This window comes from Poecilia mexicana, unplaced genomic scaffold (assembly GCF_051168715.1).
Source record: "Poecilia mexicana isolate PSO_F unplaced genomic scaffold, ASM5116871v1 scaffold_9, whole genome shotgun sequence".
Classification (NCBI taxonomy): Eukaryota; Metazoa; Chordata; class Actinopteri; order Cyprinodontiformes; family Poeciliidae; genus Poecilia; species Poecilia mexicana.
The window spans coordinates 5265925-5289753 of record NW_028263378.1 but is presented as its reverse complement, the minus strand read 5'-3'; the positions used below and the strand labels follow the sequence as shown (position 1 = coordinate 5289753).

The window sequence follows — 23829 nt, the reverse complement described above, 5'->3', positions numbered from 1 at the left end:
GTGTTATAAATTTCCAGCTTCACCTTACAGACTTCTGCATTTTGGATGAATCTACACAATAATGTTCTGCAGTCAACCATTCTCCATCATCAGGTCCTGTCAGCCTGAATCAGTAGCTAATTATTTCAGGCTAATCTGAGTTTAGACATGATGTGGAGACCCACAGCTGCTCTTAATTCAAGATTTCAACAATTCAATAATTCAAATACTCACTAAAGGTCTCCACTTTAAATAATCTTGGAAGTCAAAATGTAATAAAGTTGCACTAATTTGCAAAATTGCAGCAACCAGCAGAGGGCGAACTTGCTACAAAGAATTTCCTGCTCAGATGTGAGCAATTGGATCAGTAACTTGACCTGATGCAGGGTGTGGCACATCAATCAGCTGAGAATGTCAATCTAATTCATTTGCATCAATGAATCGTCAAATGTTCTGCTTTCAGAACCTCATTGGTTATGTATTTATTCATTTGTGGTCACAGCCTGTGTGCTTTTCTTAAGTGTGTGTGTGTTGGGGGGTGTTTGTGACAGAAGAGTGCCACAAAGCAGCTCTGTGACATGTGGTGTGGATCAGGATTCATAAAACCAAGTGACGTCTGATGCAATTTCTAAATTATTCTGAAGGCGTTGAAGAACTTCTCGAATTCTGGCTTTGAACTGTTTTTCTCCTTTTTTCTTTCATTCTTTTCTTGAGTCCAAACACATGTTGACCAGCTATCTTCCAGAGGCGGCAGCATTCCTGACCTAAAAAGTCCCAACAGTTGGTTTTCATAATCACACTGCCACACAGCTGACAGCAAGATGAAACCTTGTTTTCTGCGTTTTCCTTTTGAACATAAATCATTGTAAAGACCTCATTTGTTTTGAAGTTTTTTCCAGTTCACCAGCTTTATGTGTTATTATTCTTTAATCAATGCAAAAAACATGTATGTTAACTGAAAAGACAGTACATGTGGAGAATCATCACCACTTTCACAGTTCAATTGCTCTCTGTGGCCATTAGAAAAACAATGCACTTATTTCCAGACATAATGAAGTCTCACAGACAGCATAAAAAAGGCACCAGGCAGGAGATGCTCAGCAGGAACTATTCATAATAGAAGCCACACAATGGAGGCTTTATCTTTAGTAGCAAATAACAGAACCTGATTATGCAGAAAAAAAGAAAGTGCACGATGATTGCTATGTTTTTAAACTAGAACGTTAACTCACTTTTTGTAAGACATTGGACTAATCCTACACCTGCAGCCAATTTTCGATCCAGCGACTTTCTCCAGATGGATGTGATTTCACCTTTAAACAAAAATCTGAATTCATCTTTGGTCTGGCTTTCAGACTTGTCTAGCTGGTTGGTTAAAATTGGAATCAATTAGAAGTTCAAACAAATTAAGTGCCATTAATTTAGCTGATGAAATACTAAAAACATCCAAAGAAGGAAAAAAAAAGTCCGCCTGGGTAGTTTTTTGTCTTATAGCAACATTGCTCTCCAACCAGGGTGGCATTTTTATCATGGATTGTACCTGCAATCCACACAGATTGTTTCACAATTTCAGGCTTTTTTAGCTCACGATATTACAAGGCCTACACATTTAATCATATCTAATTCACAATCAGATGGCTAAAACATGGATTGGGTTGTGTCACGATAACAAAGGTTATAAAACCTTTGTTGAGTTTGTGGAAATAGAATTACTAGAGAGAAGTTTTTAATGCTATTTTAGGATTAATGGATTGCACAAAAAAAAACAAATCTTAACCTTAATTTAACTCATTAAACAAGATATATCTGCCAGGTGTGCATAGCCTTTGTGTTTATCTTTGAGAACAAGACCTTTGTTTTGAAAAACTACTTGTTTAAGTTTTCCTGAAAATAGACACGTTCAGTTGCTTTGAACGTCCTCCATTAGTAAAATGTTTTCTGCACACAGGAATGGCTGAATTCAAATTATTTTCAGACCTTTTTAAACTGTTATCTGACTCATAAGCTGCTGCAATGATTTTTCTGAAAGGCTCAGACAGTTCTTTCACTTTTACCCTTGTTTTCACTCTCACTTCAACAGTCAGGAGCACGCCAACTACACATCTGATGTGTAAACATCAGAAACTTCCTTGAAAATGTTGAGTCAAAATGTCCTCTCCAACAGATATGAAACATTACTTTTGGACTTTAGCCATTGTAAGTGGCAAAAAAATCTTAAGGTACGCTTTTTTTTATTTCCTATAACATTTTCACCCATTCCAAAAGACAGAAATAAAATCCAAAAAAACACTTTTTGAAATTTGTAACTACTTGTTGACAGAAACATTTAAAATGTTTTTTATTATTATTATTTACATGTCCAAAATGTTTGGATAAACAGTTCTAAACTTGTTGTCACAAAATTTACCTAATGGGTTTAAATTGGTCATGGTTCATCCTCCAATTTGTGCCGTTAAACAAATTATAAAATCCATTGTAATTTTATTAATCGCATAATTTTTTCCAACAAGTACAAATTTCATAGTCAGTTGCTGAGCAAACATGAATGTGATCAAAAAAATTAGCCCGGGTAAATCATGAAACGTCCTGAGGAGGGTAGTGTTTGTTTTAAGGTGGCGCGGCGGATGGCAAGCACGTGAAACTGCGGGAGAGAGCAGCGCGTGAACGCCAGGGACCGAGACGTGGGGTCGAACACGCGGGATCTACTTCACGTCCAACTGGGGGAACTCACTTAACTCAAAAGTTACCGTGTAACTTGAAGTTCCCTCAAACAATAAAGGCCTCCTTTCAGGACGAACAGAAAGTCCGCGGTGCCTCCTTAACTGAGTGCTGGCACTTCAGAGTGGGGAGTGCAAAGGAGAGGGTCAGAAAGACTGGTGGGTGGGGATAAAGCCCTTTTGGGAGTGAGGAGGGGTGGGGGGGGAACTAAAAAAGAAAAAAAGAAAAAATCACGTGTTTGGAGATCAAAGGAGATCCGCTTTGTAGAGGAGGAGGAGGAGGAGGGTGAGAAAGAAAGAGGGAGGGAGAAAGCGAGGCAGCGTTGAGGCAATGTAATTGACAAGGCTCGCAGTGGTGAAATAAACACGCTTCGGCGCAGGGGCTCAGCTTTTATTGCACAATCCCGACTCCCTTTTTTTTCTTTTTTTTTTTTTTTTTGGAGGCATCGCCCGCAGCGACTACACCTGATTCCAATTACCTTCACCCGATTAATTAATCCGTGTGAAATTATGTCCCGATCGGCGCAGATCAAGCCGGCAAGATGATGATTTTCCTAAGGAGAGGCTCGGCTCGGGTGCCCGACTCGGTGGTCCCGGTGATCTGGCTGCTGGCCGCTTCTCTGGGCGCCGTTCTCGCCAAGGATACAGCCTTTGTGGAAGTGGTGCTGTTCGAGTCCAGTCCCAATGGGGATTATACTACCTACACGACTGGCTTGCAGGGACGGTTCTCCGAAGCTGGAGCCACTATCAGCGCGGAGGGGGAGATCGTTCAAGTACGTGTTTTTATTCTAAGCTGCTCCGCAGAACCGGGCGACACCAGAATCGGGCTGCAGTTTCACCAAGCTGCCCTCTATAAAACTTTTTTCCACAGTGGCTGTGGGGGAGCTGACAAGATATGTCGTGTGCGTGTGTGTGTGCGTGTGTGTGTGTGAGTGAGAGAGGATGGTACTAAAGCCTGCAAGCATATGCGGTCACAAGATGGCTCCTATCTTGTGGAATTCATTCACAGGGAAAACATGCTCTTGCAAGTTATTTTGTTTGATAACTGGTGCGCACTTTTCAGTCATTTGCGCTGAAATAGTAACTGGAGTTTTTTTTTGGTAACGCATCGCAGAGCGCTGTGAAAAGTTCGTAAACTTTCACCGAGCAGGTTTTCCGTGTGTGTGTGTGTGTGTGTGTGTACGTATTTCGCAATAGCAGCAACACTACGCGTGTATTTATGCGCATGTTTGACTTTTTTTGGATCACGTTCTAATGCAAATTTCCGCGTAAAATTGTTTTGCACACATGATCGCTACCAAGTTCCAAACATAAACATTAATTTGTACTTTGCCAAATATAAAGGCTTTATTCGCCCACATTAAACTTTTTTTTTTCTTTTTTAGCTGTTGTTGCATTTAAAAAAAAGTAACTTTCATACAAATATGTAATATTTTATTTCCTGGACCCTAAACGCGTCAAGTGCACTTGGCCAGAGCTGCAAGTGTTCGGATCGGGGAGTCGGGGGGGAAATATGGAGCTTTTCCTCGCTTCAAGGTGTTTATTTGAAGTTTTATGGGCTAATTCTTTCCTAATCTGCTTGGCCACCGACTACAGGGCAGCACAGAGTTCTCTTCTTGTGCAGTGCCAGGGCTTTTAATGACCTTAAACTTGATAGAATCCTGAGGTGCACAGCTCCTTCAAATTCTTTTTTCCTCTTCCCCTTCATATTTCCAAGCCTCTTCTGGGTAATGCATATATTTAGTTGCCTTTAAAACCAAAACTGCAGTAAAGTTGATCTGCACTTACAAAATTATAGACACAAGTTCTCTTTTAGTTTAGGGTCAGTTTTCTGGAGATGAAACTCGGCTAGCAGTGATTTGTTGCAGGGAAGCTGCAGAATTAGAAGCTAAACATGCATTTGACTTTGCATCATTTGAGGGATGCTGCATTGTTGCATTGCTGCAAAGTGTCCACCATGACACATTTGTCCTCCTCCTCTTTGCTCATCTACATTGTTTGTACAACTCAGCATCTTCTAAATGCGTCCTTACAGTTTTGTTTTTCTCCAAAGAGCCTTTGACGTTAGGAGAAAGCCGATATGTGGTGATCAGAGGTAGGGATACACAGTGATGGTCACTCGGCGCCACTGCGTAACCGCACAGCTATGCCGGACCTCAGCTTTACATCAGAACCCGCATCTATTTAGGTTTCCTTTCTTTACAAACATAGCTGCTGACCACTTGGAGACAGCTTGGGCTGTAATGAGCGGCGGCCCGTCCAACGCAGAGCAACTGTCTTAAATTTCTTGTACCTTCTATTCTGCCAAATATATATATATATATATATATATATATATATATATATATATATATATATATATTTTCCCCCTTTTAGGTTTCTGAGTCGGAACTGGCAATAAATGACAATCTGGAGAACATAATTTTTAAAGGGTATCACGTTCTATAGCGTTACAACATTCCTGTAAAGTTTCTGGAAATCCTTGTGATGTTTTAAGAAGTGAAATTATGTTAAACCAAATATTTAGGTAGTATTCAGTTATCAAGTGTGACCCCTCGGAACCACAACATTGGGTTTGTGGAGTATTTTGGTCTTTTTTTGCTGCTTGATCAGAACCCTGAGCAGGTATGGGTTCTAATGGACTGCAGACGGAGTGGGGGGCAGAGGGCTGTGTTGGCTCTGTTCCTGAGTAAAGATCCAACCACAATCACCACATGTACTCTCCCAACTCTCCTTTTCGAATTCCCTGAAGTTAACACAGCCTCGGCTCTGCCTGAAGAGTGTGAAAAGTGGCACACGCCGCCGGGGCCAAAAATAATAAATTAAGTTAATTTGCTTTTGCTCTCTTTCAGAGGGTCGGGGTTGGGGAGCACGATGATGTAGATTTGGCCCGGTTGCCAAAACCCCAGGCTCCTCCAGCCAGTCCCCACGTTGCCACAGCTCAGCTCTATAAATCATTTTAAAGTGTCAGTGTCTGCGTAGCAACAGGAGTTGAATGGCAACTTTGACTGAGCTTTGATTTATTTATTTTTTCTCAAAAGCACGGTGGAACATTTCTAAATATAGATAGTTGTGTATGTATGTCGTTATAGCTCTTCTAGTGTCTTGGGAAATGAAGAAGCAGCAGTTTTGTGTCAAGAGCAATTAAATGGAGAAGCTTTAATTTAGGAAACTGGATGTTTGTTCATTTGATCCACTAAAGTCTATTCAGCTTCTAATGCTCTGCTTTCCAAATATATCCATTCATTACACTTGATCTTGATTTGCATTTCTCACATTACTGTCACAGACTTCAGTGTTTCTTATTGGGATTTTATGAGAGAGACAAACACAAAGCAGTGATTGATTTTGAAGCGGAGGGAAAATGATGCATGCTTTTCTCAATTTTTATCAAGTAAAAATCGTAGGCGTGTATTTGTGTTCAGCAACCTTGAATCAAAACTTTGTAGGAACATCTTTCACTGCAGTAGCCAATGTAAGTCTTGGGTTACCAGCTTTCCATATTTAAAAACTTCTTGAATAAATTAAAATCAAATGGAAAGTCCCTGAACATCATTTTTCTTGCTCTCTTTTACACTTGGGTCAAGGCTTTGACTAGGTTGTTTAAACACAGTAACGTGTTTTGGTCATTGTAGCTCTGATGTATGGTTAAAGTTGTCCTGTCCCAGCTCTTCTTTAGCTAGCTTCCTCCAGCTCCTATCAACTCGCTGCAGAAAATGATGCATTCATGATGCTGCCACTACCGTGTTACACACTGTGTGTGGTTGGAGCCAGATTTGAGGTGTGCAGGACTAATTGCTGTTCTGTCAGTGGTTTCTCCCTCCTCAGATGTGGATGTCTGCTGCTTCTTTTGATTGCTTCATTGTGTTTAAAGCTCGTTTTAGATGAATGGCCATGTGATGATTTGGAGTTGTCTCATCATTTCTCTGTTCCCAGATGACTGACTGACTCCCTGAGATGTTCCAAACTTGAAATATTGTTTTATAACCTGAACCTGATTGATTTGGTGAGTTTGATTTGGGTGAAGTTAAAACCATGCCACTTGAGGAGTTCTGGGTAAAATATTTACAGACAAAAGTGTTTTTCAGCTTAAATGCAAAATGTGTGTATATATTTTATATAGTTGTGGCTCAATTTCTGCTCTGTGTTGCTTTGCATCAAATGACCTTCTGTTGAGTTTGTATACTCCAGTTAACGATGAATCGATTACTAAATTATGTGACGATTATTTCAATATTCGTGATTGATTTGATTAATCGTTTCAGCCCTAGTGCCCAGGACGGACGTTTCTCACTGTTTTAATCCTTCTCCTCGCTGCCGACAGCTCTCCTGATCCGTACCGCTTCGCAGAGCCATCTGCCGCTCGTCATTTCTGCGCTCTTCATCACTGCGCCGCTCTGCCTGTCGCCGGGCGACCTGCAGATGCACGAGCTCACATCTGCCTCTGATTTCCAGCGGAGCCGTACTTGTCGGCGTGCGACTGAAGAAGCCGGGACGTGGCAGGGGCACGCAGAGCTCCAGATGGAACTCATAGCATCGTCGGCCAGAACCAGAGGGAATAATGTGGCTTTTTCCTGACTTCCTCTCTGAGAGGACAGAGCATCCCTTGAATCCTGCTTCAAAAAAAAAGAAAAAACAAAAGATCCGGCTAGTTTTCTCAACTTCCACGAGCGGTTTGACCTTTGAACTTGATCTCCTGAAGCATCTAAAGAGCCTGCAGCCTTTTGTTTCCCACTGACTAAATGTTCAGGGGGGAAAGTGGTGGTTTTCAATTGAGACAACGATGCGCTGGAATACTGGAGCTCCTACCTTGCAGTTGGCAGGGCTTGTGTCGCGCTGCATTTAGACTATAATGAGAGCTTTAGTGGTTTAAGGCATCCAGCGCGCGTTCTCACCGCAGCCTGGAAACCCCAAGAGGCTATAATGGGGCCCGGGCCCAGACAGTAGGTGCCCCGGTCCGGGGCCACTCCCAACGCCAAAGCAACAGTAGCAGAGTACACAAACGCTGGTTTTGAAAGGTTGAAAGCGACGCTCCCTACTTTTTTCCAGTTATTGGCTTGGCGGTTGCAGCTGTATTTTAAGTGCTATCGTCTCTTAACCGCCACCCTGCTTCACTTTCATGTCTCAGCCAAAGTAATTTGAGGCTGCGTTTCTCCTCTTTTTGGAATAGAACAGACTAAACTGTTTTTCTCTTTCTCTTGCTTAACACCCCCCTCACCCCCCATCCTGCCCTTTCCTACACACTGTCTCGCCCCCAGTGTGGTATTTAAAATGGAGCCAAAAACTGTTACGCGTCCTAGACTGCAAGTGGATGATTTCAAGTAATGTTTACAAACCAATCAGCTAAGGCTAAGTAGTCTCTCAAACTAAATTGAGTCCTTTGGGAGCCTGTATATGGAGGCTGTTTTACTGGCAGATGTTCCCATCGACTCCTCTTATATCATTTCATGTTACTTCAGCAATGACAACAGGAAATGCTTATTTAATTTTTGGTTGAAGAAATTGTGTACTTCAGCACAGTGAATTTTTTTTAAGGAATTATCTGGAGCATTTGCTGCCAAAGTTTTAAGCTAGTAGCTGTTTGCACATTCACTTCACAATTGAAGAGTTTCTTTTTGAACCTTTACTTGTCTGAAGGCAAAATAAGTTAAAATACATTTTCCAGTTAAGATATTTTGGTTTGTAGCGACTGTCAGGGCACTACCAGACTGCTACACTTATTTAATAAACTTCTTTGTGTATATAAAAGACGTATACTGATAGTTTAGCTTGAGTTGTCTCAATGAGAGGTAGACAATGCACTAAGGTGTGGGCTAATTCCTCTGGTCTTCTTTGCTTTGTCTGCAAACCCACCCCTGATTTCACTCCCTGCCAGCAGCAGGTTCTGCACAGTAACGACACAAACTGGGTGCACAAACAACGTGGCATAATCTAAAACTGCTTATGCTTATGGTATGACTGTTTAATATTACGTATGAAGCTACGGGATTGGCTTACTAGAACATTTTCAATAACAGATCGTCACACAGAGGGATTTGTGTGCGTAACAGGTGCTCACTCATGAGTCACCAAGTTGTTTGCTACAAGAATAATTCTTTTTTTTTTTCATAAAGTAGCTAAACTTTTTCGAACAACTTTCTAAGTCTATTGAAAATGACAACAATGTAAGTGGGGAATAAATCGGAAGTTAACGCCAAACATGAATCTTCAAAATTGTCATTTATTTACTTGGATAGCATTATGTAATGAGAAATAATTACAGCACTTTTGAGGAGCTTGAGTGTGGAACAATTAATGTTACAGCAAGTATGTGAATATAAAAAAGAGACAAAGTATTAAAAGTAAAAAATAATAAAACGTGCTAAAAAGACATCAAATATTCACTACATAATGGGAAGAGTACAGCAGTGTCCATCATTGTTGATAGGAGTTGCTACAAACATCAATGATCTCATTGTCTCCACTAACAATTTGGTTTATTTTCAAGTGAGGGAAAAAAAAATGAAAATTTTTATTTTAACCAGCTGAGAGGCAGTGGGTTGGCATTTCATTGTTTTCTCTGTTTACTGGTGAATCTCTGCGCTTTTCTAATCTTTCTCAAACGTTATATTTCTGTTTTCCAAACTCATTTTCCTCTCCTACCTCTGGCTCTTTTGATCTTGACTTCTACACCTGTGCCTCTGAGCCTCACTCTCTCCCTGTCTAAGGACAGATCTACCTAAAACCAGTGCGTGTTGGTACTGGTGGCCCCAGCAGCAACGGACTGACTGGCTGAGCTTTGATGTTGTCCGACCAGCTTTCTCTCCTCTCAGGGGACAGCTGCTCCCTTGTGTCGCTCCCCTCCTGATCCAACATTGATTATGTGTCCAAGTTTGTATGTCTGAGTGTCTTGTTTTGTCCCTCGACGCTTTTCTGATTAGGAAGCATTAGCCAGTTTGCCCAGAGGTTACACATTTTTCTTGGGAACGATGCTTGGGAAAAGCATCCAGGCGGGTGGAGAACTGTTTTATCTCTCAGTCTTCTGTTTTATCTCAGGCGGCTTTGAAAACTCGCTGACTGACCGGAGTCCTGAGTGGGATTTTGTTTTTTTGCGCAACGCATGGTGTGCGTTCCCTTCGTTTTATGAAAAGGCGCTGAAAGGCACAGTCCATCCTGACATCCCACATTTTTATCCACTGACACATGGGGTCCGCAGAACAAAGGCTAAGGGGTCGAGGGTTATAAAATGACAATGCTTGTAGTAGCTCATCCAGGCAGAGGCATCCTTTTGTTGTTGGTTAGGAATGTGCTGACTAACTGTGAAAGGCCACAATGCCAACTGCCTCCTTTGTTGAACTTTTTTATGTCAATGGACTAGAAAGGTAGGTGGACAGAAGGGCAGGTTTCCTGCTTAAATGTTCCTTGTTCTGCTTATTTTTAGCAGTCAGTCGTCTCTCTGATCTTTGTTTTTATAAAGGAGAGCTCGACTTATCAGAGATCTTCCTTACTTACCCAACTCCAGGAACACTGGGTTCAAAGTTCTGTCTTTTGTGTGCATCATTGCATAATGTGCAAGCCCATCCACAATGTTGATGTTAATGCTGTTTTAATATACAGGTTTTTGTGAAGAATATCACTTTAGTTTCCTGTTGCGACTGGTTGTGCGTGTTTCTTTTTTATCAAAGGCATCAGAGACGGTTTTTTCTTTCATCTTTTTGTAAATGCATTCCTTCGCAGCTGTTGCAGAGGTCATTAACAGCATTCCAGTTGATTTCAGGTGAATGCTTCTGGCCCAAAATGCTAATGTCTTCTCACATCCCAGACCCCCTTCTACCTTCTCCTTATGTGTGTCCACCTGTGGGCACAGTGCTTTCCAAAAGTTTTCATACCCCTTGAACTCTTAAGGTTTTCATGCTAATTTTTTTGCTTACAAGGTGTGCTTTTTAGTTTGCATTCATGTTGATCCCCCTTTTTACGCTTAGAAAAGTCAAATTGCCTTCACTCATGTAATTACCAAGTATAGACTGCTTTCCACTTTGTGAACATCTTGCAAACCAATGTTCCATCCATCATCCGAAAATGAGAAGACTATTGCACAGACGTGGGGCCCATCAAAAATGACTGATGGGCCAATAAAGAAACAGCCAGGAGGCTTAAGGTAACTCTGGAGGAGTTGCAGGAGAAAACTGTTAGTTGTGTACTCTAAAAACCTATGGAAGAATGCCAAGAAGGCGACGTATGTTGAAAGAAAGTCACTAGTTGAAGTTTGCTAGAAGCCATATAGAGACGCAGCAAACATGCGGCAGAAACCAGTAAGGGACATGCAAAAACGCCACATGTGGCGGTTAAGTAAAGGTAAACGTCACTTTGAAGACGTTCTCTCCAACACGAAACATTGTGTTTTCAGCTCCATGGTGAAGGGAATCATGGGGAGTTGGACTGTAGGAAATGCAGGAAAGAGATTGAAGAAAAAGTGTTAAAGGTTGGAAGAAAACTATGAAACTGAAATGAAGTTTAACTTTACGGCAGGAGGAAAAACAGAGCTTCAATGGATCTATGAAGCATATTTATATGTTTAGAATGGTCCAGTCAAAGTTCAGCTATAAATCCAATTGTCAACTCTGACAAAACTTGAAAATTGATGGTTGCAGATGTTCTCCGTCCAATCTGCCTGACTTCTGTTATAGAAGTAAGACTGGATAAAACTGGAAACAAAGTATTGACTCTTGGTGGCTGCATAGAAAGATGCAAATCTTTCATTCGTATATAAAATAAACTTAAGCCATTTATATTCATTTCATTTCACTATTATCCACTAATTTGATGTGGTTTGTCAAATAAGAACCTATGAAAATGTTTTGTGTGAAATGTGAGAAAACTTGGGTATGAGTATTTTCACAAAGTGCTAAAGCAGTAAAGAAGAATTGCATAACATAATGAGGCCAGAGGCGTGATGGATTGGACCTGCTTGGTCAGATGAGAACAAGCTGGGTTATCTCTGCATGCTTATTTTTCTTGCAGAGCGCTGTGCCGCAAGTCTCCTGAGTAATGAGATATCGCTGCATCTATCGCGGCTCCTGCTCTGGCAATAAGAAAGCGGCCTAGATTTTCAATATAAAAAATGACTTTTATATTGTTCCTGTATCAGGGGTACCTCTCAAAACACGGGGGACACATGACTTTTTAAAAAAAATTTTTTATAGGGTTCGTCTTTCCTGAAAACTATTTAAAAAAGGCAAATATGTTCTCTTTCTGCTGTTTCTGGACTGGTGGTACAGTATAGGAAAAGTATCAAAACTCTACTTTCCTTCCCCTCTCTCTGTCAGCGGCCCTGGCCATGCCGCCGCCGCCGCCGCCACCGCTCGCTCCGACTCCTGGACCCTGAACAGGGAGGGGCCTGTGTGGCTGGGTGAATAGCTTGCCGGGAGTCTTGCCGCTGGTGTAAACCACATGAATGCGTTGCCTGAGCAGATAGTATCAGTCGAGGCGGGGAGTCCTGGGAGGCCACGGTGCTCGGCACAGTTCCGCGTGCTAACATCAAAGGCAGAACCAAAGGGGGGGAGCGGGAGAGAAGCAGAGCGAGGAAAGAGAGAGTGAGAGAAAAAGGAGCGAAGGCTGGGCCAAACTCTTCAAAGGCCTCTATGACTAATGCCAGCGTTGATATGCGGAGCTGCAAAACTGAATGATGATGTAATTGCAGGCCTTCGAGCTAAATCCGCTCCCATACAAATAAAGGTGGAGATGTTGCTTATGTGCAAGAAGACATACCCATCTAGTGTTTTCAGGCTTAAAGTCAGATAGCTGAACATATCGCTCTACTGCTACAGGTTTGCATTGTGACAGAAAACTTTGATTCTAGTGGACGTTTCCAAAGTACACATCGGCTGGAACAGCATAGTGTCTCTGTAATGTTTATATAGAGCTTCTGTTTGTGTTTGATAAAATGTGCACATCTACTTCCCCTGTAATGTGTGCTAAGCTAAGCGTGACCACAGATCTTTGTAAACCGCCTCCAGCAGGCTGATGACTCGTAGTCGGCTTCCATGATGGCACAAAAAGGTGCTTCATACCGGACACAGTTTTGCTTTCAGAGCGCACAGCTATAATCTGCTATTAGCTATTTGCATATCTTTGCGCTTGTTTTTCTGATCCCAGTTTGGTGATTGTGCTTCCTTTTTGATGTTTAACTGGCAGTAAACACCTGTGCCGTCTTTCATTTGAAGTTCCTGTATGAATTTGGAAGCCAAAGCTTGCAGCATAAAGCTTTTGTTGCTAGTTGAAGAGATGGAGAGACCCCCTTTTTCCAGCACAGTGAGACTGTAGCGCTTGTCGGCAGTCGCAGGATCGTCCAACTGGTCGTTTTTATTTTAAAGTGAGGAGACGGAACACAAATCAGAAAATCAGTCAAAGGATTGATTTTTCTCAATTATAGCTGCTGCCATTTGCAAATGTAATTCCTAAATAACTAAAGTTATAAAAAACTTCAGCTTTGTACTTGTTAGAAATGTACCTGTCTACTGAAATTTCTAGTACTTTTTATTAAGTAGAAATTTTCTTTATGTTGTAATACATCGTCACAGAAACATCATCAACCTCATTTTATTATATTTGCCATATTTGAACCCTGATCAAACAAAGAGTTCACCTCCTAGTAACTGCATCTCCTTACAATAAACTATAAAACTATTGGAATTGGAAAAACCTGATGACTTGATTTTTCTAACTGATTAAAATGATTAAAAATGCAAAATTATAAAACTCCAAAAGGATGAAAAGACCAACATGTAAAATCCACGTGGCAAAAAAGACAGTCAGTCCAAATGTAATGCACATGCAAAACATTTTGAGATGCTGACAAAGCTAAAAGAATATCACTGAAGTAATCGATGCTCCCAAAAGAACATTTTGACTTTTCTCTAGACTTTGATCAGTTTGCCTAATCAATTTGACATTTTCCGTCTAATGCATTGCCTTTTTGTACTTAATCATAGTATAATCCATTTCCACCTTCTAAATCCTCAGGAAAAGGTCAGGACAATAACTCCTGTCCAGCTGTGGCCATTTCTTTGTCCTTGCACTCCATCTGTTCATATTACTTTATTGCCCATTACAGCAGGTCACTGAGTTGAGTGACGACAGGAAGGAGTGATCATATTTTTGTGGATATAGGGTGCACTTCATCATTTGTATAGCTCTACTGACGCACCTCGCATTTATCCAGGTCCATCCCTCTGTCGCATGTCTCTGTAGCAGCAGCACTTTTCATTCTTGGCTGTTTTTGAAGAGGCTAAGTTATTCTGGGGTGATTCCATGGGCAGTTTGTCCAAACACACTTGGCTCTCTAATGACAAGTTGTCCCTTGACATGTCAGGGAATGTAACTTCTCAGAATGCTGTTTTGAGAGAAAGTAGAAATGGGTTTTGAGATGACGGGAATAACAGAAAAAGATGAACCAGTTCAGAGCCGTCGCTATGCTGTCTGCATCCCACAGGCATGTGCCAAAGTCCAACTGTCACCCCGGGGTGACATGCATCCCGCAGGCATGTCGAAGTAAACATCTCTGGGTATGTGGCGCTGACATTTGGACAGTGGCCTCACCGTATACTCTTGGAAGGAACATTTTATCCTTCACAAAATGTATGTTCAGACTAGATTTATCCAGAAGAAATGGTGTCTTTCCTAAAGTTAGCCTTTGGTTTACTTCTAGGGATATTTATTTGTTTACAGTTTTAACCTAAGCTAACCTTTGAGCTTAGATGACACATTTTAGTACATTTCAATCTTTTAATTGCTGGAGCCATAATTGCTTAAATTATTGTTTATAAAGCCTGTGCTATATGAGTTTACTTTTAATTTAGCTTCTTCTGAAGGCAGCATTTGGACATCTTCAGGTCCTCTTTGTCATTTCCTGAAGGAACCTGTAACTAGTTGTGTTTCAATGGACCATATAATTGTGCAAATTGGAATTCCAAAAATAAATTATCTTAATGGAAACACAATTTAAAAAAACCTCACATTTACCTCATTCCACCTGTAGGATGAGGTGGGTTTCAGGTGTATTGAAATTGGTGTATTTTGCCAAACTGCAATGGAGAAACTTTTTTCGGATCATGCGAGTCATGTGATCAATAAGCAGATGTTACTATTGACAGAAAAGATGAAGATGATGTCAGAAAGTGGTAGGATGATGAAGACACGACATGTTTTTAAATTACTTGCTGTGCGACCAAACTTATTCACGTGTAATTTTGGTTCTTAATGGAAACACAGCATTTGCAGAATTGTGTTTCTTCATCATTAGTGTGATATCAACCAAGTTTTGCATGCATTTGTAAAGAAACACGGCTACTGTTGCACCTTGAATCCTCAAAACAAGTGGAGATGGATCCATATGAATGATTTGGCTGGTGTCGTAATGACACAGGCTGTGATATTTAAATAAAATAACGCATTGGGAAGGATATAGTGCAGTTCACCAGGTGCATAAATGTCCATCAGTTGCACATATGGGACAGATCACACTTCAGTCTGCTGTAGAGTTTATGTTTGAAATCATGAAACAAAATCAAATGTAGGCATCAACATTGTGTGGTGTGAAGTCTGGTGAAACATCTATATGATTTGATAGAGTATGAATTATTTGATGCATGTTATATGCATAAGAGGTTTTAACAGCTAGAATCAGAGAGATATTCAGCATGCGTTTGTGTCGAACTCTTAAGTTTACCCCAGTGAATTATTCTCCAGACTATGGAGGTTCTGTGACGTTGGCCTTATCTATAAAAGTGCACACCTGAGTGGGATGCAGATTTAATAGAGCCGGCTCTATTAAATCATGCAAGGCCAGAGACTGTGTAAAGACGGATTTCTCTTTGAGGCAATACTGTAAAACATTACTGCTATCCTCGGCAAAAATGTAGGAGGGACGTAAACATCCAGAGATATGAAAGAAGTAAAAAAGGCATTTCTAGTATCTGTATTCACCGTTTGTTGAATTGTTGTCATCATTAGCTCAGTTTTCAGCATTTTTCAAGAGAAACTATCAAAATTTTAGAAGTTGCCATTGCCACGCTTCAATTTACTGGTGGAAGCATTTACCACTCCAGTCAATTAAAACGACTAAAGCGCAGTAGAATAAAGCAAAGTCTAAAAACTATAATATCAGTTAGAGTGTAGAAAAAGGAACAAACATTGAATTTTAATTTTAAAATAAAGCTGTAGAAAACACAAATAACTTGACCCTTCACCTTAAACACAGACATATTGATTGTCCAAAGCTCTAAATGTGGGTATTGGCATTTCCACTTCATTACAACCAGGTGATGGCTGTTTATTGAAAGACTCATATTGTTGCTCTTCAGGGGGATGTCCTGATTTTTTTTTTTTTTCCATCTTTTTTCCCCACACAACTTCAACACAAAACCCACTCATTAGAGATGAGACACTGTGAGTTTTGGATTGTCCACTTCGTGTTTACTGGTCTTAGTTTGACTGAGGCGCCTCGATCGTCTTCAAGTTGCTTTTTCCCAAGTGGATCATGTTTTGGTCTGCAGTGTGCAGATCTATGCCATTACAAGAGCTTTTGGAGCAGTTGGTCATTGCTTATTCTGAAGATGTGGTCCAACCACTGCACTGTGTGTTCCTTGATTTGTACTTTAATAGCTGGTTTTAGTTGGCATCACATTCTCTGATGGCGTTTGTCTCTTTCAGGTCTTGTAGAGACAAGCACGTCTCATCCGTTTGAAAAAACCTCAAGTTTGTTCAAATCTTGTTGGCGAAAGGCCCATGCCTTGACTCCATAGACAAGGCTGGACAAACAACATTGGTCTCTGGGGAGGTTTTGGATTTCTTCTTGGTGTACCATTGGAGGGATGCGAAAGCCAAAGCCCAAGAACCAGCTCAGCAGTGGATTTCCACTTCTGAAGCCGCCTTTTTCTCTGTTAACATTGAACATTTTATCTTCCACTCCTGTTGAGTCAGAACCCATCAGGTGATTAACGATGAATGAACATCGTCTATTATTAACAAATGTCTATGCTGGTTTTAAAATGGAATGGTGCAGATGATATCTGTAGCCTTGACAACAGCTGATTACAGAATTATTCAATTTCCTTTTAAAATCTCTGCAGCTGCCTCATGTAGAAGTTTTGCTTTTGGTATGAAAATATTTGCACCACCAACTCTGGTGCTTTAACTTTAGAGTTGTGTAGTTTTCTAGAATCTAATATGTGAAACAGAATTGAACCTTATTGTCTTTGAACCAAACTGATGAAACATCTTCATAGTTTTTGCTCATACTGACAACATATTTCCTCCGTCACTGTCAGCTTGAAATTTAGTAATCACTCCATTTTATTTCAAATACCTTCTACTAAAAATGTGGTTTGTGTTCGCTCAGATAGCCTTATATATGAATTTCTCATCATGCCTGCCACTCCTCTGAGGTTTTCCGGCATTGCTGCTTCTAAGTGATAAGAGGATGGTGACAATTTTACAGTAGGCTAACTGGCGAGATTCAGTCATGCTTTTTTATTACATCCTCCATCCTAAAGGAAGAGGTTATGACTTTTCCTTTGGCAACCACTTCTGTAGTTGGCTTTTCTGCAACATTGCTTCAAGCTAAGCTCATGGACAGAGGATTTGGTAATGTACTGATGCATGCGTTCATTGTAATTATTGTTTTGCAGAAGCCGAGGTTTGTATTGCCCTGGCAACGAGAAAGGCTCAGAATTTAAATTAGAGTTTGTAGTGTTTTGGACAAAGTTCTTGGTTGGTCTGAGTCGTGTACCGAAACTTTTAAGTTGTGTGTAAACCTGAAAGGACGGATAATCCCTGCAGCTTTCTGTAAAATCTTCTCTGTAAGATTACAGGTTCATGTGTTTGCACGTCATTTCCCTTCCTCTCTTTCATGAGTTCCTCTTTTTTTTTTTGTTCAGTCCAGGAGGGAAAGGGGAGGGTGTATAAATGTGAGACCACACATGCTGTGTCAATGTTTGCTGGAATAATTAGAGACAATGTGGGCCAATAACAGGAGGAGTGCAGTAACCTGAACTCACTTTGTTCTGTCCCGACAGCAACACAAAAGCCATTCAGAGTCCCGCAGATCGGCGGGCTCAGAACGGGAACAACTGCAGTTTTCCGCCCGGCCGCAGCGCGCAGCTCCGAGGATCAGCGAGAAAACAGACCAGTTTCCAGGGACTTGGCTTCCTGTGCCAGCTCAAAGTGATGCTGATGTCACTCTAAAGGCTTTTAAAGCACAGCCTGTAAATCCCTGCCACCAACCTCATCCCAAATAAAAAAAAAAGAAGAAAAAAACAAAACCCTACCCCTTGTCACCCTTCCCAGTCATCCAACACATGTCCCTGGCTTAGAGGGCCCTCTTTAACTAGAGGATATCCGGCTGCCCGGTATGCAAAGAGCCTGTGGATTCCTGACACGAGTGCTAGAGCTGGACTCAGAGGTGACTTTCAGCATGGCCAAACAACTGTTGGATTAGCGGGACACTTTAAGTTGATTCTGAGCCAATGGGAGGCAGCAAGGCCCAGAGCGGGGCATGCTCTATTTTAAAGCAGGCTTGAAAGCATCTCTATTTATTTACATCTAAAACATGGCAAGGCCACCTACAAGATGCAGTGAAACAGCAAGCACAGACATTTTAATGTTTAAATGAACTTGAAGAAAAAAAGTCTTTAAAATTGAGCAGATTTCCGTTCAGTCTGTGTTAAGTACCAAGCTCATGCCGTGAAGTGGACCAACTGGTTCGTCCCAGCGGTGTCCATGTTGGAAAGAGGACACCGCTATGGGATGCATACATCCCTGGAGGTCGCGGGTGTCATTGTGGCACCTGTCCCCACCACTCTCAGCTCGTGTCAGCAGCTCAGATTTATTTACATTTTCCTTTTTTTCAGTTTGTTCCGGTGCACTGTCATCTGGAAGCGACAGCAGATTGGGTTGTTCGATCTGGATTCTTGTCGGATGGACAGTTGCTTTGTTTCTTTTTTTGGTGTTAATCCTAAATGATGGTTGTTTGTTCAAACTTCTATGTCAGTCAGGATCTCAGATTTCACAACAGGGTTTCTGTACCATTTGAAGACAAACGATTTACAAATGTAGCTTTTGCTTCCACTCTTGTCGTCTTTTTTTTTTCTACCTGGTTTTTCTTCAGTTCCTACCATCCGTCTCCTCCTCCTACCATTCCACTGCGCTGAGGTACTCGCAGCTGGCAACGTGTTCCTCATCACAGCTTGTGTTTCCTCTTATCTATAGCCCTTTTATCAGCGGCCGCCACACATGCCCAAAAGAAAAGGAGGGGAGGGAGATCCTGGAGGGCAGCTGATATTATCAGCAGGTGGAGATTTCTGAACTGGAGTTCAGGGGCCCAGAGCAGCCAAAGGAGGGCCCGGCTGAAAAGAGTCCAAATTAAAGCAGACACAAATTCCTGCAAACTTCTAAATCATCCAAGTATCTTTTTTTTCTTTTGCATAATATTTGCAGTACTTGTAACAATGTTGATGGACTGTTGAAAAAGTTCTTGCTTATGTTTAATTATTTCAGCAACTTTCATTTATGATTGAGAAATTTGTATTTTATGTTGCAGTTTTATTTTATTTTATTTTTTTGTCTGGCTGTTCAGAACATCCAAGTGTTTTACTTTTTACTTGAAGTGGGCCGTTTACCAGAATTGGACCATTTGGTTGATCAACCCTGACCTACGCCTGGTCAGTGGGATGTTCAAAAACACTATTCTGCTTTTATAAAGGATGGCTCAAAGCTACAAATCTTTATTATTATCAGTGCTTTGTTTAAAAACGAAGTCCAATGGATTTCAGTGCCAAAATAGAGAAATAAGATGTTTGAAAGCAAAATGAAAACCATCTGTTTTATGTTAAAAATAAATCAAAGAGCTCAAGATTAAGATTCCTGTGTCTCCAGAGTAAAAAAAAACTTCTACAGAGTCTATATTGAAATGGAATAATTTTACGTGTAATGCATATTTAATGTGTTAAAATTATTTTCACTTATACAGTTAATATGCAGTAGGGAAAATCTTTTTGTAACAAAACGATCAACAGATAAAGAAGGAGAGCAGGGATGAAGGGATTGAGCGGCGGGCGAACTAAAACACAGCCTCACAAAAGCCTAAAATGATATCGCTGGTGGATATCTGGATGCTTGGGATGCCTTGGATGGCTGCTTGTACACTTTTGGCTTTGTCTTTGTGGGGATGAATAGAGGCCTCTGTGGTAGTGTTGACAGGTTTCTCCAGGCTGAGACCTGACTGGCTGGCAGACTAAGGTGCTGGAGCTCTGGAGACTTCATCTCTCCCATAGGGGCAGAAGCCTGACAGGGGATGCTGGTCATCATGGTTCTCCCTACAAAAGGCTCTCTGTTCTCAGTTCTTATTATTGTGACATACTTGTTACACTAATACACACGGGTCTAGATGGCAGCTGAGAGTCCACAGGACCAGTTGTATTCTCCATTGTGTTTTTACATGGATCTATTGAGAGATCAGTAATAGGTGCTGGTAAATATTTTTATAATTTCTTACCTTGTTGTGAACCTGCCAAAATAAGCAGTGTCCTGAGGATGTGCAGCATCTATGCTGGTGGTGTAGGTCGGGTACGAAGTTTTCAGACAGACTGTACGACTTCTACACTTTTGAAACGTTTGCTTCGATCTCGTGTTTGGAAGAATCCTGCCTGTGAATCAAAAGCTGTGAAACTCGATGTAGCATGTCTTTAACAACGTTGTAGCTTTACATGGATAGTCAAATTATAGTAAAAGGTCGAGTGAACTGACGCTCCCATGGATATTGTTGACAGTCTGCTCATTTTTTCCACATATTATGGATTCTGGTCACTTACAGATCATAATGTCTAATTAATACATTTTGCATGCCATTAATTATATTTGTACACTTTAACTGCCTTGTTGCTAAAATGTGCGATGACTTGACTTGATTCCTGGGTCATGAGTGATGGTGAGATGAAAATGTGGATTTATAGACAGCTTGGGGCCTTGTCTGTGGAAAAGCAGTTTCTCACCAGCCCGTCTACTTTCCATACCTTGCCTGTGGTTATTAGATGAAATAAAGAATGAGATCCTGAATCGAAACAGTCAAAATGAGCTTCCTCTGCATTAAAGATGAGGTGAGGGACTTTTTCCATAGGGAGATTAAGATTAGAGCCACTGGTTCTACACCTCAAAATGAGTTTTAAGCAGGTGGTTTGGTCATCTGACTATTCCAGAGCTTTAAGTTTTTCTTTTTATACCACAGACGTATTGCGATCTTAAAGAATAAGTTAGCAACTGTAGTTTGTTTTCCTTCTGAACTACTTACTTCCTCAAACTAACCTCAGATAAGTGGAAGATGATGGATGGCTGGTCAATAACTCAATAACAATATGTCAATAATGTGATAGACGCATCAATATTAATAGATAATGCATCCAATAAAATGCTCAATAATTTCACTGAACCGCACAGCATTCTGGGGGATGTAGGCAGATGGAAAGGTTTTAACAACTCCACCTCTCACAGCCAGTTAATCAAGGTTAGTGGCATCAACTAACTCGCTCACTCTTTGGTTACCTAGCAACTCGCTCTTTCTTTGGTTACCTAGCAACTGCCTGTTGAGTAACTTGCACAGTGTAAGGTTTAGTCACCCTGCCTCATAACTGATTAAAAGTAAAATAAAGGTGTGAAGAGAAAACGGGAAAGTTCACAGCATCATTTTGACAATATTTCAGATATTTATAACAAAAACAATAATTATCAATATTGACTGATGTGATATGCTTATATTGTGATATGTTTGCCAGCCTTTTCATCCAGGCCTAGTTTCATGCTTTCCAATTGTCTTTCAACAACCATATGATTCACCAGTTCAGAACGAGTAACATTATCCATAGCAAAGATGGTTATATTGTTTCAGTATGTTGAGGCAAAAAGACAGAAAAAATGTGCTGAATTTCGGCATCACGCAAATCGGCTTGCTGCTGACTTTCCAACAAAACCTTCCACTTTGGTCATCACAAGAGCATCATCCTGCTCTACATTGATGGCCAAGAGAAACTGCTTGGCTCAAGCCTCCGCAGACTCATGGGGGCCTGAATGGCCAAGGCCTCGTCGAGTTAACAAGATGCAGAGGAGCCATATACAGTCTAAGCTGAGCATGGGGCCTTCACACGTGATGCACGAAGAGCGAGCGCTCTCCCAGGCCCTTCACATGCCCTTGCCGTCTGTCCCAACTGCCCATCTTGAAGAGTCACAGAGCCTCTTTGATCTGAATGCTGTCCTCCCAGCTGGAAAGCCATTGGGATGCAAGCAGCCCTTCTGGTCTCCCGTTTCAAGTCACACATTCTTTCCTAAGGACCCAGAGGTCCTGACCCATAGCTGTAGTGGAATTTCATATGCAAAAATAGGCCAGACTTACCACGCTGTCTGAATGTCCTCTCATTCTCTTTTTAGTATGCATTATCATTGGATGTATAGCAGTAGGTATCATACTTAAAGTGTCAAGTCACAATGAGAAGGGTCAGAGTTGGAAATCCCCGTCATTGATCCTTTGTCTTCGTTTTTTCTTCTCATAGTTATTTACCAGGTCCAGTTTTAAAAAAATGGGGAAAAATAAAAATTTTACGGATGTTCTCCAAACTCTGGTTTATGTGCTTTTGGCCAATTTTGACCTTTAATAACTGATACTAGGATATATGAGAACAACATTGAAGTTCTGAGAGCTGTTATTGCTAATAAATGTAGGAAATAGAAGCCACACCATGCCATTTTTGAAAACAGCCATTTATTTTAAAATATAGAGAAAGAAATACAGAATTTAGCATCTCATAGTTGGGATTAGTATGCTTATCTTGGTTAGTATTACTAAAACAGTAGTTACTTGTATATTTCTTGAACAAATGAAAAACAAATATTTTTCATTTGTTCAGAACATTTAATTTCATTTAAGCATGCCCTGGTAAAAATATTGTAAGTTCAAGACGACATTAAATAAAATGTGCATACATTTTCTTTTACATATGAGATATCAAAGGACACTAAAGTCCAATAAAATGTATTTTTGAAAGGTAAAAATGATAAAAACAGAACTACTTTGCTGCAATATGTTTGGCTTTCCTGTGATCTACTGAAAGTCCTAGTTAGTGCTGCTTGTTGGCACTTACACACTGAATTAGTCTGTCACCAGACTGAGGTGATGAAGCTGGAAATTTGCACATTTTCTCAATTGTAGGTTTTTCAGCTCAAGGCAGAATCTTAAGGGATAAAAATACTGCAACTATTGTCATCATTTAACATAACATTTAATGAAATCTCAGCACAAACTGCCCAACATCACTTGTTTTATGCTTTGCTTTTTTTTCCCCCAGAGTAATTCAGTTATATTGAATATTATACTGTCAAATATTCTTGCACATCTATGTTTAGACCTCTAAGGTTTTGGTTATCTCGTTTTTTTTCTGACTTATTTTAATCTGGTTTCTGTCTTGACATGTAATAATTCTTGAAAAAAAGATTAACACATTATGTCAGAAGTTGAGCAAATTCTTGGGACGAATGAGCCTCTAAGTATCTCTAAATGTACGGAGGGAACAGATGGTCTTCAGCTGAAAATGTTCAACTTGACGTTGGAAGTTTGGAAATTGAGGGTAAAGAAAGTTCCTGTTTTCTCAACTGTGAAACAGCCTGCTCCTTTTAGATGTTGCTCATTACCTTTTCAAAGCGCGCCGTGGTCGTTCCTAACAGGAAATGCTCGTATGTGTGTGTGTTTGTGTGTGAAGCGGGTTTGAAGTTTAACTCTTGAGCGGCAGTTGTCCCCTGGGTCTGCCTTTTCCCCAATCCTCTGCTCTCCTTCTCTTCTGCTTTCCTCTCGTCTCTCGTTCGGTCTCCGCCGACTCCTACCTCTGGCAACGCAGCCAGTGAGAACGGGACGAACAATACTGCATTTGTGCACCGCTCTGCACTTGGCCTGCTGCTAAACAAATGTTCGGAGGAATTCTAGTGGCTGGCCTTGCCCCTGAGCCCAGGCTTATCCCACAGTGACTTCATAAACGCTCTCTGGGGTGATCAAAAGAACAAATAATCCTTTATGTGATAGCTATATGGTAATGGAATTATTTCCACACCAATTAGAACT

At 40.8% G+C, this 23829-nt stretch overlaps 1 protein-coding gene across 2 annotated transcripts in view; it reads left to right on the top strand.

The window, feature by feature from the left end:
• Nucleotides 1-2593: 2593 nt before the first annotated feature.
• The window catches only part of znrf3 (zinc and ring finger 3), a 76117-nt gene continuing 54881 nt past the window's right edge, over nucleotides 2594-23829 (top strand). Inside the window, exon 1 of one of the 2 annotated variants that reach the window (XM_088008664.1) lies at nucleotides 2594-3469. In XM_088008664.1, the coding sequence (XP_087864790.1) occupies nucleotides 3239-3469 (231 nt within the window). In that variant the 5' untranslated portion in view covers nucleotides 2594-3238. The remainder of the gene's footprint in view (nucleotides 3470-23829) is intronic. The other variant, XM_088008663.1, reaches the window with a different exon arrangement.